The following is a 20,594-nucleotide window of genomic DNA, read 5'->3' on the forward strand; positions in this document are numbered from 1 at the left end:
CTGAAACTTTGACTGAAACTATGATTGAACTTAAACTATGACTGAAACTATGATTGAACTTAAACTATGACTGAAACTATGACTGAACTGAAACTATGACTGAACTGAAACTATGATTTTAACTATGACTGAAACTATGACTGAACTGAAACTATGACTGAAACTATGACTGAACTGAAACTATGACTGAACTGAAACTTTGACTGAACTGAAACTATGACTGAACTGAAACTATGATTTTAACTATGACTGAAACTATGACTGAATCTATGACTGAACTGAAACTATGACTGAAACTATGACTGAACTGAAACTATGATTTAAACTATGACTGAAACTACGACTGAAACTATGACTGAACTGAAACTATGACTGAACTGAAACTATGAAATAAACTATGACTGAACTGAAACTATGACTGGACTGAAACTATGATTTAAACTATGACTGAACTGAAACTATGATTGAACTGAATTTATGATTTAAAATATGACTGAACTGAAACTATGATTGAACCGAATCTATGATTTAAACTATGACTGAACTGAAACTATGATTGAACTGAATCTATGATTTAAAATATGACTGAAACTGAAACTATGATTGAACTGAATCTATGATTTAAACTATGACTGAACTGAATCTATGATTGAACTGAATCTATGATTTAAACTATGACTGAACTGAAACTATGACTGAACTGAAACTATGATTTAAAATATGACTGAAACTGAAACTATGATTGAACTGAATCTATGATTTAAAATATGACTGAACTGAAACTATGACTGAACTGAAACTAAGACTGAAACTATGACTGAACTGAAACTATGACTGAACTGAAACTATGATTTTAACTATGACTGAAACTATGACTGAAACTATGACTGAACTGAAACTATGACTGAACTGAAACTTTGACTGTACTGAAACTATGATTGAACTTAAACTATGACTGAAACTATGACTGAACTGAAACTATGACTGAACTGAAACTATGATTTTAACTATGACTGAAACTATGACTGAACTGAAACTATGACTGAAACTATGACTGAACTGAAACTATGACTGAACTGAAACTATGATTTTAACTATGACTGAAACTATGACTGAAACTATGACTGAACTGAAACTATGACTGAAACTATGATTTAAACTATGACTGAACTGAAACTATGACTGAACTGAATCTATGACTGAACTGAAACTATGACTGAAACTATGACTGAACTGAAACTATGACTGAACTGAAACTATGATTTTAACTATGACTGAAACTATGACTGACACTATGACTGAACTGAAACTATGACTGAAACTATGACTGAACTGAAACTATGACTGAACTGAAACTATGACTGAACTGAAACTATGATTTAAACTATGACTGAACTGAAACTATGACTGAACTAAAACTATGATTTAAACTATGACTGAACTGAAACTATGACTGAACTGAATCTGTGATTTAAAATATGACTGAACTGAAACTATGATTGAACTGAATCTATGATTGACTGAACTGAAACTATGATTGAACTGAATCTATGATTTAAAATATGACTGAACTGAAACTATGACTGAACTGAAACTATGACTGAACTGAAACTATGATTGAAGTGAATCTATGATTTAAACTATGACTGAACTGAAACTATGACTGAAACTATGATTTAAACTATGACTGAACTGAAACTATGACTGAACTGAAACTATGATTTAAACTATGACTGAACTGAATCTATGACTGAACTGAAACTATGAAATAAACTATGACTGAACTGAAACTATGAAATAAACTATGACTGAACTGAAACTATGACTGAACTGAAACTATGACTGAACTGAAACTATGACTGAACTGAAACTATGATTTAAACTATGACTGAACTGAAACTATGACTGAACTGAAACTATGACTGAACTGAAACTATGATTTAAACTATGACTGAACTGAAACTATGACTGAACTAAAACTATGATTTAAACTATGACTGAACTGAAACTATGACTGAACTGAATCTGTGATTTAAAATATGACTGAACTGAAACTATGATTGAACTGAATCTATGATTGACTGAACTGAATCTATGATTTAAAATATGACTGAACTGAAACTATGACTGAACTGAAACTATGACTGAACTTAAACTATGATTGAAGTGAATCTATGATTTAAACTATGACTGAACTGAAACTATGACTGAAACTATGATTTAAACTATGACTGAACTGAAACTATGACTGAACTGAAACTATGACTGAACTGAAACTATGATTGAACTGAAACTATGAAATAAACTATGACTGAACTGAAACTATGACTGAACTGAATCTATGATTTAAACTATGACTGAACTGAAACTATGAAATAAACTATGACTTTAACTGACTGACTGTACATAGCCCACCTATAATTTATAATTTAACAACTACCTCTTTCCCAACTGTATTTATTTATTTATTTTGCTCCTTTGCACCCCATTATTTATATCTCTACTTTGCACATTCTGCAAATCAACCATGACTGAACTGAAACTATGACTGAACTGAATCTGTGATTTAAAATATGACTGAACTGAATCTGTGATTTAAAATATGACTGAACTGAAACTATGATTGAACTGAATCTATGATTGACTGAACTGAATCTATGATTTAAAATATGACTGAAACTGAAACTATGATTGAACTGAATCTATGATTTAAACTATGACTGAACTGAATCTATGATTGAACTGAATCTATGATTTAAACTATGACTGAACTGAAACTATGACTGAACTGAAACTATGATTTAAAATATGACTGAAACTGAAACTATGATTGAACTGAATCTATGATTTAAAATATGACTGAACTGAAACTATGACTGAACTGAAACTAAGACTGAAACTATGACTGAACTGAAACTATGACTGAACTGAAACTATGATTTTAACTATGACTGAAACTATGACTGAAACTATGACTGAACTGAAACTATGACTGAACTGAAACTTTGACTGTACTGAAACTATGATTGAACTGAAACTATGATTTAAACTATGACTGAACTGAAACTATGACTGAACTGAAACTATGACTGAACTGAAACTATGATTTAAACTATGACTGAACTGAAACTATGACTGAACTAAAACTATGATTTAAACTATGACTGAACTGAAACTATGACTGAACTGAATCTGTGATTTAAAATATGACTGAACTGAAACTATGATTGAACTGAATCTATGATTGACTGAACTGAATCTATGATTTAAAATATGACTGAACTGAAACTATGACTGAACTGAAACTATGACTGAACTTAAACTATGATTGAAGTGAATCTATGATTTAAACTTGGACTGAACTGAAACTATGACTGAAACTATGATTTAAACTATGACTGAACTGAAACTATGACTGAACTGAAACTATGACTGAACTGAAACTATGATTGAACTGAAACTATGAAATAAACTATGACTGAACTGAAACTATGACTGAACTGAATCTATGATTTAAACTATGACTGAACTGAAACTATGAAATAAACTATGACTTTAACTGACTGACTGTACATAGCCCACCTATAATTTATAATTTAACAACTACCTCTTTCCCAACTGTATTTATTTATTTATTTTGCTCCTTTGCACCCCATTATTTATATCTCTACTTTGCACATTCTGCAAATCAACCATGACTGAACTGAAACTATGACTGAACTGAATCTGTGATTTAAAATATGACTGAACTGAATCTGTGATTTAAAATATGACTGAACTGAAACTATGATTGAACTGAATCTATGATTGACTGAACTGAATCTATGATTTAAAATATGACTGAAACTGAAACTATGATTGAACCGAATCTATGATTTAAACTATGACTGAACTGAAACTATGATTGAACTGAATTTATGATTTAAAATATGACTGAACTGAAACTATGATTGAACCGAATCTATGATTTAAACTATGACTGAACTGAAACTATGATTGAACTGAATCTATGATTTAAAATATGACTGAAACTGAAACTATGATTGAACTGAATCTATGATTTAAACTATGACTGAACTGAATCTATGATTGAACTGAATCTATGATTTAAACTATGACTGAACTGAAACTATGACTGAACTGAAACTATGATTTAAAATATGACTGAAACTGAAACTATGATTGAACTGAATCTATGATTTAAAATATGACTGAACTGAAACTATGACTGAACTGAAACTAAGACTGAAACTATGACTGAACTGAAACTATGACTGAACTGAAACTATGATTTTAACTATGACTGAAACTATGACTGAAACTATGACTGAACTGAAACTATGACTGAACTGAAACTTTGACTGTACTGAAACTATGATTGAACTTAAACTATGACTGAAACTATGACTGAACTGAAACTATGACTGAACTGAAACTATGATTTTAACTATGACTGAAACTATGACTGAACTGAAACTATGACTGAAACTATGACTGAACTGAAACTATGACTGAACTGAAACTATGATTTTAACTATGACTGAAACTATGACTGAAACTATGACTGAACTGAAACTATGACTGAAACTATGATTTAAACTATGACTGAACTGAAACTATGACTGAACTGAATCTATGACTGAACTGAAACTATGACTGAAACTATGACTGAACTGAAACTATGACTGAACTGAAACTATGATTTTAACTATGACTGAAACTATGACTGAAACTATGACTGAACTGAAACTATGACTGAAACTATGACTGAACTGAAACTATGACTGAACTGAAACTATGACTGAACTGAAACTATGATTTAAACTATGACTGAACTGAAACTATGACTGAACTAAAACTATGATTTAAACTATGACTGAACTGAAACTATGACTGAACTGAATCTGTGATTTAAAATATGACTGAACTGAAACTATGATTGAACTGAATCTATGATTGACTGAACTGAAACTATGATTGAACTGAATCTATGATTTAAAATATGACTGAACTGAAACTATGACTGAACTGAAACTATGACTGAACTGAAACTATGATTGAAGTGAATCTATGATTTAAACTATGACTGAACTGAAACTATGACTGAAACTATGATTTAAACTATGACTGAACTGAAACTATGACTGAACTGAAACTATGATTTAAACTATGACTGAACTGAATCTATGACTGAACTGAATCTATGATTTAAAATATGACTGAACTGAAACTATGACTGAACTGAAACTAAGACTGAAACTATGACTGAACTGAAACTATGATTTAAACTATGACTGAACTGAATCTATGACTGAACTGAAACTATGAAATAAACTATGACTGAACTGAAACTATGAAATAAACTATGACTGAACTGAAACTATGACTGAACTGAAACTATGACTGAACTGAAACTATGACTGAACTGAAACTATGATTTAAACTATGACTGAACTGAAACTATGACTGAACTGAAACTATGACTGAACTGAAACTATGATTTAAACTATGACTGAACTGAAACTATGACTGAACTAAAACTATGATTTAAACTATGACTGAACTGAAACTATGACTGAACTGAATCTGTGATTTAAAATATGACTGAACTGAAACTATGATTGAACTGAATCTATGATTGACTGAACTGAATCTATGATTTAAAATATGACTGAACTGAAACTATGACTGAACTGAAACTATGACTGAACTGAAACTATGATTGAACTGAAACTATGAAATAAACTATGACTGAACTGAAACTATGACTGAACTGAATCTATGATTTAAACTATGACTGAACTGAAACTATGAAATAAACTATGACTTTAACTGACTGACTGTACATAGCCCACCTATAATTTATAATTTAACAACTACCTCTTTCCCAACTGTATTTATTTATTTATTTTGCTCCTTTGCACCCCATTATTTATATCTCTACTTTGCACATTCTGCAAATCAACCATGACTGAACTGAAACTATGACTGAACTGAATCTGTGATTTAAAATATGACTGAACTGAATCTGTGATTTAAAATATGACTGAACTGAAACTATGATTGAACTGAATCTATGATTTAAAATATGACTGAAACTGAAACTATGATTGAACTGAATCTATGATTTAAACTATGACTGAACTGAATCTATGATTGAACTGAATCTATGATTTAAACTATGACTGAACTGAAACTATGACTGAACTGAAACTATGATTTAAAATATGACTGAAACTGAAACTATGATTGAACTGAATCTATGATTTAAAATATGACTGAACTGAAACTATGACTGAACTGAAACTAAGACTGAAACTATGACTGAACTGAAACTATGACTGAACTGAAACTATGATTTTAACTATGACTGAAACTATGACTGAAACTATGACTGAACTGAAACTATGACTGAACTGAAACTTTGACTGTACTGAAACTATGATTGAACTTAAACTATGACTGAAACTATGACTGAACTGAAACTATGACTGAACTGAAACTATGATTTTAACTATGACTGAAACTATGACTGAACTGAAACTATGACTGAAACTATGACTGAACTGAAACTATGACTGAACTGAAACTATGATTTTAACTATGACTGAAACTATGACTGAAACTATGACTGAACTGAAACTATGACTGAAACTATGATTTAAACTATGACTGAACTGAAACTATGACTGAACTGAATCTATGACTGAACTGAAACTATGACTGAAACTATGACTGAACTGAAACTATGACTGAACTGAAACTATGATTTTAACTATGACTGAAACTATGACTGACACTATGACTGAACTGAAACTATGACTGAAACTATGACTGAACTGAAACTATGACTGAACTGAAACTATGACTGAACTGAAACTATGATTTAAACTATGACTGAACTGAAACTATGACTGAACTAAAACTATGATTTAAACTATGACTGAACTGAAACTATGACTGAACTGAATCTGTGATTTAAAATATGACTGAACTGAAACTATGATTGAACTGAATCTATGATTGACTGAACTGAAACTATGATTGAACTGAATCTATGATTTAAAATATGACTGAACTGAAACTATGACTGAACTGAAACTATGACTGAACTGAAACTATGATTGAAGTGAATCTATGATTTAAACTATGACTGAACTGAAACTATGACTGAAACTATGATTTAAACTATGACTGAACTGAAACTATGACTGAACTGAAACTATGATTTAAACTATGACTGAACTGAATCTATGACTGAACTGAAACTATGAAATAAACTATGACTGAACTGAAACTATGAAATAAACTATGACTGAACTGAAACTATGACTGAACTGAAACTATGACTGAACTGAAACTATGACTGAACTGAAACTATGATTTAAACTATGACTGAACTGAAACTATGACTGAACTGAAACTATGACTGAACTGAAACTATGATTTAAACTATGACTGAACTGAAACTATGACTGAACTAAAACTATGATTTAAACTATGACTGAACTGAAACTATGACTGAACTGAATCTGTGATTTAAAATATGACTGAACTGAAACTATGATTGAACTGAATCTATGATTGACTGAACTGAATCTATGATTTAAAATATGACTGAACTGAAACTATGACTGAACTGAAACTATGACTGAACTTAAACTATGATTGAAGTGAATCTATGATTTAAACTATGACTGAACTGAAACTATGACTGAAACTATGATTTAAACTATGACTGAACTGAAACTATGACTGAACTGAAACTATGACTGAACTGAAACTATGATTGAACTGAAACTATGAAATAAACTATGACTGAACTGAAACTATGACTGAACTGAATCTATGATTTAAACTATGACTGAACTGAAACTATGAAATAAACTATGACTTTAACTGACTGACTGTACATAGCCCACCTATAATTTATAATTTAACAACTACCTCTTTCCCAACTGTATTTATTTATTTATTTTGCTCCTTTGCACCCCATTATTTATATCTCTACTTTGCACATTCTGCAAATCAACCATGACTGAACTGAAACTATGACTGAACTGAATCTGTGATTTAAAATATGACTGAACTGAATCTGTGATTTAAAATATGACTGAACTGAAACTATGATTGAACTGAATCTATGATTGACTGAACTGAATCTATGATTTAAAATATGACTGAAACTGAAACTATGATTGAACTGAATCTATGATTTAAACTATGACTGAACTGAATCTATGATTGAACTGAATCTATGATTTAAACTATGACTGAACTGAAACTATGACTGAACTGAAACTATGATTTAAAATATGACTGAAACTGAAACTATGATTGAACTGAATCTATGATTTAAAATATGACTGAACTGAAACTATGACTGAACTGAAACTAAGACTGAAACTATGACTGAACTGAAACTATGACTGAACTGAAACTATGATTTTAACTATGACTGAAACTATGACTGAAACTATGACTGAACTGAAACTATGACTGAACTGAAACTTTGACTGTACTGAAACTATGATTGAACTGAAACTATGATTTAAACTATGACTGAACTGAAACTATGACTGAACTGAAACTATGACTGAACTGAAACTATGATTTAAACTATGACTGAACTGAAACTATGACTGAACTAAAACTATGATTTAAACTATGACTGAACTGAAACTATGACTGAACTGAATCTGTGATTTAAAATATGACTGAACTGAAACTATGATTGAACTGAATCTATGATTGACTGAACTGAATCTATGATTTAAAATATGACTGAACTGAAACTATGACTGAACTGAAACTATGACTGAACTTAAACTATGATTGAAGTGAATCTATGATTTAAACTTGGACTGAACTGAAACTATGACTGAAACTATGATTTAAACTATGACTGAACTGAAACTATGACTGAACTGAAACTATGACTGAACTGAAACTATGATTGAACTGAAACTATGAAATAAACTATGACTGAACTGAAACTATGACTGAACTGAATCTATGATTTAAACTATGACTGAACTGAAACTATGAAATAAACTATGACTTTAACTGACTGACTGTACATAGCCCACCTATAATTTATAATTTAACAACTACCTCTTTCCCAACTGTATTTATTTATTTATTTTGCTCCTTTGCACCCCATTATTTATATCTCTACTTTGCACATTCTGCAAATCAACCATGACTGAACTGAAACTATGACTGAACTGAATCTGTGATTTAAAATATGACTGAACTGAATCTGTGATTTAAAATATGACTGAACTGAAACTATGATTGAACTGAATCTATGATTGACTGAACTGAATCTATGATTTAAAATATGACTGAAACTGAAACTATGATTGAACTGAATCTATGATTTAAACTATGACTGAACTGAATCTATGATTGAACTGAATCTATGATTTAAACTATGACTGAACTGAAACTATGACTGAACTGAAACTATGATTTAAAATATGACTGAAACTGAAACTATGATTGAACTGAATCTATGATTTAAAATATGACTGAACTGAAACTATGACTGAACTGAAACTAAGACTGAAACTATGACTGAACTGAAACTATGACTGAACTGAAACTATGATTTTAACTATGACTGAAACTATGACTGAAACTATGACTGAACTGAAACTATGACTGAACTGAAACTTTGACTGTACTGAAACTATGATTGAACTGAAACTATGATTTAAACTATGACTGAACTGAAACTATGACTGAACTGAAACTATGACTGAACTGAAACTATGATTTAAACTATGACTGAACTGAAACTATGACTGAACTAAAACTATGATTTAAACTATGACTGAACTGAAACTATGACTGAACTGAATCTGTGATTTAAAATATGACTGAACTGAAACTATGATTGAACTGAATCTATGATTGACTGAACTGAATCTATGATTTAAAATATGACTGAACTGAAACTATGACTGAACTGAAACTATGACTGAACTTAAACTATGATTGAAGTGAATCTATGATTTAAACTTGGACTGAACTGAAACTATGACTGAAACTATGATTTAAACTATGACTGAACTGAAACTATGACTGAACTGAAACTATGACTGAACTGAAACTATGACTGAACTGAAACTATGATTTAAAATATGACTGAAACTGAAACTATGATTGAACTGAATCTATGATTTAAAATATGACTGAACTGAAACTATGACTGAACTGAAACTAAGACTGAAACTATGACTGAACTGAAACTATGACTGAACTGAAACTATGATTTTAACTATGACTGAAACTATGACTGAAACTATGACTGAACTGAAACTATGACTGAACTGAAACTTTGACTGTACTGAAACTATGATTGAACTGAAACTATGATTTAAACTATGACTGAACTGAAACTATGACTGAACTGAAACTATGACTGAACTGAAACTATGATTTAAACTATGACTGAACTGAAACTATGACTGAACTAAAACTATGATTTAAACTATGACTGAACTGAAACTATGACTGAACTGAATCTGTGATTTAAAATATGACTGAACTGAAACTATGATTGAACTGAATCTATGATTGACTGAACTGAATCTATGATTTAAAATATGACTGAACTGAAACTATGACTGAACTGAAACTATGACTGAACTTAAACTATGATTGAAGTGAATCTATGATTTAAACTTGGACTGAACTGAAACTATGACTGAAACTATGATTTAAACTATGACTGAACTGAAACTATGACTGAACTGAAACTATGACTGAACTGAAACTATGATTGAACTGAAACTATGAAATAAACTATGACTGAACTGAAACTATGACTGAACTGAATCTATGATTTAAACTATGACTGAACTGAAACTATGAAATAAACTATGACTTTAACTGACTGACTGTACATAGCCCACCTATAATTTATAATTTAACAACTACCTCTTTCCCAACTGTATTTATTTATTTATTTTGCTCCTTTGCACCCCATTATTTATATCTCTACTTTGCACATTCTGCAAATCAACCATGACTGAACTGAAACTATGACTGAACTGAATCTGTGATTTAAAATATGACTGAACTGAATCTGTGATTTAAAATATGACTGAACTGAAACTATGATTGAACTGAATCTATGATTGACTGAACTGAATCTATGATTTAAAATATGACTGAAACTGAAACTATGATTGAACTGAATCTATGATTTAAACTATGACTGAACTGAATCTATGATTGAACTGAATCTATGATTTAAACTATGACTGAACTGAAACTATGACTGAACTGAAACTATGATTTAAAATATGACTGAAACTGAAACTATGATTGAACTGAATCTATGATTTAAAATATGACTGAACTGAAACTATGACTGAACTGAAACTAAGACTGAAACTATGACTGAACTGAAACTATGACTGAACTGAAACTATGATTTTAACTATGACTGAAACTATGACTGAAACTATGACTGAACTGAAACTATGACTGAACTGAAACTTTGACTGTACTGAAACTATGATTGAACTTAAACTATGACTGAAACTATGACTGAACTGAAACTATGACTGAACTGAAACTATGATTTTAACTATGACTGAAACTATGACTGAACTGAAACTATGACTGAAACTATGACTGAACTGAAACTATGACTGAACTGAAACTATGATTTTAACTATGACTGAAACTATGACTGAAACTATGACTGAACTGAAACTATGACTGAAACTATGATTTAAACTATGACTGAACTGAAACTATGACTGAACTGAATCTATGACTGAACTGAAACTATGACTGAAACTATGACTGAACTGAAACTATGACTGAACTGAAACTATGATTTTAACTATGACTGAAACTATGACTGAAACTATGACTGAACTGAAACTATGACTGAAACTATGACTGAACTGAAACTATGACTGAACTGAAACTATGACTGAACTGAAACTATGATTTAAACTATGACTGAACTGAAACTATGACTGAACTAAAACTATGATTTAAACTATGACTGAACTGAAACTATGACTGAACTGAATCTGTGATTTAAAATATGACTGAACTGAAACTATGATTGAACTGAATCTATGATTGACTGAACTGAAACTATGATTGAAGTGAATCTATGATTTAAACTATGACTGAACTGAAACTATGACTGAAACTATGATTTAAACTATGACTGAACTGAAACTATGACTGAACTGAAACTATGACTGAACTGAAACTATGACTGAACTGAAACTATGACTGAACTGAATCTATGATTGAACTGAATCTACGATTTAAAATATGACTGAACTGAAACTATGACTGAACTGAAACTATGATTGAACTGAATCTACGATTTAAAATATGACTGAACTGAAACTATGACTGAACTGAAACTATGAAATAAACTATGACTGAACTGAATCTATGATTTAAAATATGACTGAACTGAAACTATGACTGAACTGAAACTATGACTGAACTGAAACTATGAAATAAACTATGACTGAACTGAATCTATGATTTAAACTATGACTGAACTGAAACTATGAAATAAACTATGACTGAACTGAAACTATGACTGAACTGAATCTATGATTTAAACTATGACTGAACTGAAACTATGAAATAAACTATGACTTTAACTGACTGACTGTACATAGCCCACCTATAATTTATAATTTAACAACTACCTCTTTCCCAACTGTATTTATTTATTTATTTTGCTCCTTTGCACCCCATTATTTATATCTCTACTTTGCACATTCTGCAAATCAACCATGACTCTGTACCGTAATACCCTGTATATAGCCTCCACATTGACTCTGTACCGTAATACCCTGTATATAGCCTCCACATTGACTCTGTACCGTAATACCCTGTATATAGCCTCCACATTGACTCTGTACCGTAATACCCTGTATATAGCCTCCACATTGACTCTGTACCGGTACCCCCTGTATATAGTCTCCACATTGACTCTGTACCAGTACCCCCTGTATATAGCCTCCACATTGAGTCTGTACCGTAATACCCTGTATATAGTCTCCACATTGACTCTGTACCGTAACACCCTGTATATAGCCTCCACATTGACTCTGTACCGGTACCCCCTGTATATAGCCTCCACATTAACTCTGTACCGTAATACCCTGTATATAGCCTCCACATTGACTCTGTACCGTAATACCCTGCATATAGCCTCCACATTGACTCTGTACCGTAATACCCTGTATATAGCCTCCACATTGACTCTGTACCGGTACCCCCTGTATATAGCCTCCACATTGACTCTGTATCGGTACCCCCTGTATATAGCCTCCACATTGACTCTGTAACGGTACCCCCTGTATATAGCCTCCACATTGACTCTGTCCGTAATACCCTGTATATAGCCTCCACATTGACTCTGTACCCTAATACCCTGTATATAGCCTCCACATTGACTCTGTACCGGTACCCCCTGTATATAGCCTCCACATTGACTCTGTACTGTAACACCCTGTATATAGTCTCCACATTGACTCTGTACCAGTACCCCCTGTTTAAAGCCTCCACATTGACTCTGTACCGTAACACCCTGTATATAGCCTCCACATTGACTCTGTACCGTAATACCCTGTATATAGCCTCCACATTGACTCTGTACCGTAATACCCTGTATATAGCCTCCACATTGACTCTGTACCCCCTGTATATAGCCCCCACATTGACTCTGTACTGGTACACCCTGTATATAGCCTCCACATTGACTCTGTACCGTAATACCCTGTATATAGCCTCCACATTGACTCTGTACCGGTACCCCCTGTATATAGCCTCCACATTGACTCTGTACCATAACACCCTGTATATAGTCTCCACATTGACTCTGTACCAGTACCCCCTGTATATAGCCTCCACATTGACTCTGTACCGTAACACCCTGTATATAGCCTCCACATTGACTCTGTACCGTAATACCCTGTATATAGCCTCCACATTGACTCTGTACCGTAATACCCTGTATATAGCCTCCACATTGACTCTGTACCCCCTGTATATAGCCCCCACATTGACTCTGTACCGGTACCCCCTGTATATAGCCTCCACATTGACTCTGTACCGTAACACCCTGTATATAGTCTCCACATTGACTCTGTACCAGTACCCCCTGTATATAGCCTCCACATTGACTCTGTACCATAACACCCTGTATATAGCCTCCACATTGACTCTGTACCGTAATACCCTGTATATAGCCTCCACATTGACTCTGTACCGTAATACCCTGTATATAGCCTCCACATTGACTCTGTACCGTAATACCCTGTATATAGCCTCCACATTGACAGTGAAATGTTGTACTCATTGACATTTCACTGTGAGGTCTACTGACAGTGACCTGTTGTATTCAGCATTTCACTGTGAGGTCTACTACACCTGTTGTATTCAGCATTTCACTGTGAGGTCTACTACACCTGTTGTATTCAGATACTCACTGTATTCAGGTCTACTCTACACACCTGTTGTATTCAGCATTTCACTGTAAGGTTTACTACACCTGTTGTATTCAGCATTTCACTGTAAGGTCTACTACACCTGTTGTATTCAGCATTTCACTGTCAGGTCTACTACACCTGGTGTATTTATGTGTGTGTGTGTGTTTATGTGTGTGTGTGTGTCTGTGTTTTCTCCTTCTAGATTGAGAGACATGACAGCTGTGCCTACGACTACCTGGAGGTGCGTGACGGCCCGGCTGAATCCAGCCCTCTGATTGGTCGATTCTGCGGGTACGACAGACCAGAAGACATCCGCTCCACCTCACACACCCTCTGGATGAAGTTCGTCTCCGACGGAACCGTCAACAAGGCCGGATTCGCTGCCAACTTCTTCAAAGGTCTGAGGGAGGGGTCAGAGAGAGAGGGAGGGGTCTGAGTGGAGCATCAGAGAGAGAGGGAGGGGTCTGAGTGGAGCATCAGAGAGAGAGGGAGGGGTCTGAGGAGCATTAGAGAGAGAGGGAGGGGTCTGAGTGGACATGACATCAGAGAGAGAGGGAGGGGTCTGAGGAGCATCAGAGAGAGAGGGAGGGGTCTGAGTGGAGCATCAGAGAGAGAGGGAGGGGTCTGAGTGGAGCATCAGAGAGAGAGGGAGGGGTCTGAGGAGCATCAGAGAGAGAGGGAGGGGTCTGAGGAGCATTAGAGAGAGAGGGAGGGGTCAGAGTGGAGCATCAGAGAGAGAGGGAGGGGTCTGAGTGGAGCATCAGAGAGAGAGGGAGGGGTCTGAGTGGAGCATCAGAGAGAGAGGGAGGGGTCTGAGGAGCATTAGAGAGAGAGGGAGGGGTCTGAGTGGAGCATCAGAGAGAGAGGGAGGGGTCTGAGTGGAGCATCAGAGAGAAAGGGAGGGGTCTGAGTGGAGCATCAGAGAGAGAGGGAGGGGTCTGAGGAGCATTAGAGAGAGAGGGAGGGGTCTGAGTGGAGCATCAGAGAGAGAGGGAGGGGTCTGAGTGGAGCATCAGAGAGAGAGGGAGGGGTCTGAGTGGAGCATCAGAGAGAGAGGGAGGGGTCTGAGGAGCATTAGAGAGAGAGGGAGGGGTCTGAGTGGACATGACATCAGAGAGAGAGGGAGGGGTCTGTGTGGAGCATCAGAGAGAGAGGGAGGGGTCTGAGGAGCATCAGAGAGAGAGGGAGGGGTCAGAGAGAGAGGGAGGGGTCTGAGTGGAGCATCAGAGAGAGAGGGAGGGGTCTGAGGAGCATTAGAGAGAGAGGGAGGGGTCTGAGTGGAGCATCAGAGAGAGAGGGAGGGGTCTGAGTGGAGCATCAGAGAGAGAGGGAGGGGTCAGAGTGGAGCATTAGAGAGAGAGGGAGGGGTCTGAGGAGCATTAGAGAGAGAGGGAGGGGTCAGAGAGAGAGGGAGGGGTCAGAGTGGAGCATTAGAGAGAGAGGGAGGGGTCTGAGGAGCATTAGAGAGAGAGGGAGGGGTCTGAGTGGAGCATCAGAGAGAGAGGGAGGGGTCTGAGGAGCATTAGAGAGAGAGGGAGGGGTCTTAGTGGAGCATCAGAGAGAGAGGGAGGGGTCTGAGTGGAGCATCAGAGAGAGAGGGAGGGGTCTGAGGAGCATTAGAGAGAGAGGGAGGGGTCAGAGTGGAGCATTAGAGAGAGAGGGAGGGGTCAGAGTGGAGCATTAGAGAGAGAGGGAGGGGTCAGAGTGGAGCATTAGAGAGAGAGGGAGGGGTCAGAGTGGAGCATCAGAGAGAGAGGGAGGTGTCTGAGGAGCATTAGAGAGAGAGGGAGGGGTCTGAGGAGCATTAGAGAGAGAGGGAGGGGTCAGAGTGGAGCATCAGAGAGAGAGGGAGGGGTCAGAGTGGAGCATTAGAGAGAGAGGGAGGGGTCAGAGTGGAGCATCAGAGAGAGAGGGAGGGGTCTGAGTGGAGCATTAGAGAGAGAGGGAGGGGTCTGAGGAGCATTAGAGAGAGAGGGAGGGGTCTGAGTGGAGCATCAGAGAGAGAGGGAGGGGTCTGAGTGGAGCATCAGAGAGAGAGGGAGGGGTCTGAGTGGAGTATTAGAGAGAGAGGGAGGGGTCTGAGGAGCATTAGAGAGAGAGGGAGGGGTCTGAGTGGAGCATCAGAGAGAGAGGGAGGGGTCTGAGTGGAGCATCAGAGAGAGAGGGAGGGGTCTGAGGAGCATTAGAGAGAGAGGGAGGGGTCTGAGTGGAGCATTAGAGAGAGAGGGAGGGGTCTGAGTGGAGCATCAGAGAGAGAGGGAGGGGTCTGAGTGTCTGTGTGTTAATTAGTGTGTTTTATGTAGGGGTCTGTGTGTGTTAATTAGTGTGTCTTTATGTAGGGGTCTGTGTGTTAATTAGTGTGTCTTTATGTAGGGGTCTGTGTGTGTTAATTAGTGTGTCTTTATGTAGGGTCTGTGTGTTAATTAGTGTGTCTTTATGTAGGGGTCTGTGTGTTAATTAGTGTGTCTTTATGTAGGGGTCTGTGTGTGTTAATTAGTGTGTCTTTATGTAGGGTCTGTGTGTTAATTAGTGTGTCTTTATGTAGGGGTATGTGTGTTAATTAGTGTGTCTTTATGTAGGGGTCTGTGTGTTAATTAGTGTCTTTATGTAGGGGTCTGTGTGTTAATTAGTGTGTCTTTATGTAGGGGTCTGTGTGTGTTAATTAGTGTGTCTTTATGTAGGGGTCTGTGTGTTAATTAGTGTGTCTTTATGTAGGGGTCTGTGTGTTAATTAGTGTGTCTTTATGTAGGGGTCTGTGTGTTAATTAGTGTGTCTTTATGTAGGGGTCTGTGTGTTAATTAGTGTGTCTTTATGTAGGGTCTGTGTGTGTTAATTAGTGTGTCTTTATGTAGGGTCTGTCTGTGGTAATTAGTGTGTCTTTATGTAGGGGTCTGTGTGTGTTAATTAGTGTGTCTTTATGTAGGGTCTGTGTGTTAATTAGTGTGTCTTTATGTAGGGTCTGTGTGTTAATTAGTGTGTCTTTATGTAGGGGTCTGTGTGTTAATTAGTGTGTCTTTATGTAGGGGTCTGTGTGTGTGTGTGTGTGTGTACTAATGTGTGTGTGTGTGTGTGTGTGCTAATGTGTGTGTGTGTGTGTGTGTGTGTGTGTGTGTGTGTGTGTGTGTGTGTGTGTGTGTGTGTGTGTGTGTGTGTGTGTGTGTGTGTGTGTGTGTGTGTGTGTGTGTGTGTGTGTTAATGTGTGTATGTATGTGTGTGTGTATTAATGTGTGTGTGTCTGTGTGTGTGTGTGTTAATGTGTGTATTGATGTGTGTGTATTAATGTGTGTGTGTGTGTGTGTTAATGTGTGTATTTATGTGTGTGTATTAATTAATGTGTGTGTGTTAATGTGTGTGTGTGGGTGTGTTAATGTGTGTATTGATGTGTGTGTATTAATGTGTGTGTGTGTGTGTGTTCCAGAGGAGGATGAGTGTTCTAAGCCAGATAACGGAGGCTGTGAACAGAGGTGTGTCAATACGCTGGGCAGCTTCAAGTGTGCCTGCGACCCCGGGTACGAGCTGGCCCTGGACAAAAAGAGCTGCGAAGGTCAGTGTGTGTGTGTGTGTGTGTGTGTGTGTGTGTGTGTGTGTGTGTGTGTGTGTGTGTGTGTGTGTGTGTGTGTGTGTGTGTGTGTGTGTGTGTGTGTGTGTGTGTGAACAGAGGGATCACTCCAAATTCAAGACAAGGCATCACCGCCTGGTACAACAACTACCCGGTCTCCGACCGCAAAGCACTACAGAGGGTAGTGTGTACGGCCCAGTACATCACTGGGGCCAAGCTTCCTGCCATCCAGGACCTTTATGTGTGTAGTTTTAGTCAGTAGTAGGGAAGCGAGATTCAGACAGGACCAGGGTGTAGTTTTAGTTAGTAGGGAAGCCAGATTCAGACAGGACCAGTGTGTAGTTTTACTACAGTGCAGGGAAGCCAGATTCAGACAGGACCCGTGTGTAGTCTTAGTTAGCAGGGAAGCCAGATTCAGACAGGACCAGGGTGTAGTTTTAGTTAGTAGGGAAGCCAGATTCAGACAGGACCAGCGTGTAGTTTTAGTTAGTAGTAGGGAAGCCAGATTCAGACAGGACCAGTGTGTAGTTAGTAGTAGGGAAGCCAGATTCAGACAGGACCAGTGTGTAGCTTTAGTTAGTAGTAGGGAAGCCAGATTCAGACAGGACCAGTGTGTAGTTAGTAGTAGGGAAGCCAGATTCAGACAGGACCAGTGTGTAGTTAGTAGTAGGGAAGTCAGATTCAGACAGGACCAGTGTGTAGTTTTAGTTAGTAGGGAAGCCAGATTCAGACAGGACCAGTGTGTTGTTAGTAGTAGGGAAGACAGATTCAGACAGGACCCGTGTGTAGTTTTACTACAGAGCAGGGAAGCCAGATTCAGACAGGACCCGTGTGTAGTCTTAGTTAGCAGGGAAGCCAGATTCAGACAGGACCAGGGTGTAGTTTTACTACAGTGCAGGGAAGCCAGATTCAGACAGGACCCGTGTGTAGTCTTAGTTAGCAGGGAAGCCAGATTCAGACAGGACCAGGGTGTAGTTTTAGTTAGTAGGGAAGCCAGATTCAGACAGGACCAGCGTGTAGTTTTAGTTAGTAGTAGGGAAGCCAGATTCAGACAGGACCAGTGTGTAGTTAGTAGTAGGGAAGCCAGATTCAGACAGGAACAGTGTGTAGTTTTAGTTAGTAGGGAAGCCAGATTCAGACAGGACCAGTGTGTAGTTTTAGTTAGTAGTAGGGAAGCCAGATTCAGACAGGACCAGTGTGTAGTTAGTAGTAGGGAAGCCAGATTCAGACAGGACCACTGTGTAGTTAGTAGTAGGGAAGCCAGATTCAGACAGGACCAGTGTGTAGTTAGTAGTAGGGAAGCCAGATTCAGACAGGACCCATGTGTAGTTTTAGTTAGTAGGGAAGCCAGATTCAGACAGGACCAGTGTGTAGTTTTAGTTAGTAGTAGGGAAGCCAGATTCAGACAGGACCAGTGTGTAGTTTTAGTTAGTAGTATGGAAGCCAGATTCAGACAGGACCAGTGTGTAGTTTTAGTTAGTAGGGAAGCCAGATTCAGACAGGACCAGTGTGTAGTTTTAGTTAGTAGTAGGGAAGCCAGATTCAGACAGGACCAGTGTGTAGTTTTAGTCAGTAGGGAAGCCAGATTCAGACAGGACCGGTGTGTAGTTTTAGTTAGTAGTATGGAAGCCAGATTCAGACAGGACCAGTGTGTAGTTTTAGTTAGTAGGGAAGCCAGATTCAGACAGGACCAGGGTGTAGTTAGTAGTAGGGAAGCCAGATTCAGACAGGACCAGTGTGTAGTTTTAGTTAGTAGGGAAGCCAGATTCCAGACAAAGTAAGTGTGTGTGTGTGTGTGTGTGTGTGTGTGTGTGTGTGTGTGTGTGTGTGTGTGTGTGTGTGTGTGTGTGTGTGTGTGTGTGTGTGTGTGTGTGTGTGGCGGATATGTCTAGAACAAACATTGACAATCAACAGGAAAAAACAGCTTTAGAACACAAAGACACACACACACACACACACACACACACACACACACACACACACACACACACACACACACACACACACACACACACACACACACACACACACACACACACACACACACACACACACACACACACACACACACACACACACACACATGGACACACACATACTCTTGTATAACTAACCTTGCGGGGACATGTGTGTATTCTCTCTCCTAACTCTCCCTCCCTCCCTCCCTCCCTCCCTCCCCGTGTTCAGCTGCGTGTGGAGGTCTTCTGTCTAAGCTGAACGGAACCATCTCTACTCCCGGCTGGCCCAAGGAGTACCCCCCTAATAAGAACTGTGTGTGGCAGGTAGTTGCTCCAACCCAGTACAGAATATCAATGCAGTTTGAATCCTTCGAGCTGGAGGGCAACGAGGTGAGTGTGGAACGTGTGTTTAGTGTTTGTGTGTATGTGTGTAAATGACCGTGTGCATAATTGTGTGTGTGTGTGTGTGTTTCAGGTGTGTAAGTATGACTTTGTGGAGGTGCGTAGCGGCCTGTCGTCAGACAGTAAGCTGCACGGAAAATACTGCGGTACGGAGGTTCCCGAGGTCATCACATCTCAGTACAA

General features: G+C 37.3%; 1 protein-coding gene across 1 annotated transcript in view; it reads left to right on the plus strand.

Moving 5' to 3' along the window:
• Positions 1 to 14,691: 14,691 nt before the first annotated feature.
• LOC124028500 (dorsal-ventral patterning tolloid-like protein 1) overlaps positions 14,692 to 20,594 on the plus strand; it is a gene marked incomplete at both ends in the record, with an annotated part of 15,938 nt that continues 10,035 nt past the window's right edge. The window contains 4 exon segments of the mRNA XM_046340540.1: positions 14,692 to 14,890; positions 17,911 to 18,036; positions 20,239 to 20,399; positions 20,485 to 20,594. The exon segment at positions 20,485 to 20,594 is cut by the window's right edge and continues 71 nt beyond it. Coding sequence (XP_046196496.1) covers positions 14,692 to 14,890; positions 17,911 to 18,036; positions 20,239 to 20,399; positions 20,485 to 20,594 — 596 coding nt within the window.

This window comes from Oncorhynchus gorbuscha, unplaced genomic scaffold (assembly GCF_021184085.1).
Source record: "Oncorhynchus gorbuscha isolate QuinsamMale2020 ecotype Even-year unplaced genomic scaffold, OgorEven_v1.0 Un_scaffold_4303, whole genome shotgun sequence".
Taxonomy (NCBI): Eukaryota; Metazoa; Chordata; class Actinopteri; order Salmoniformes; family Salmonidae; genus Oncorhynchus; species Oncorhynchus gorbuscha.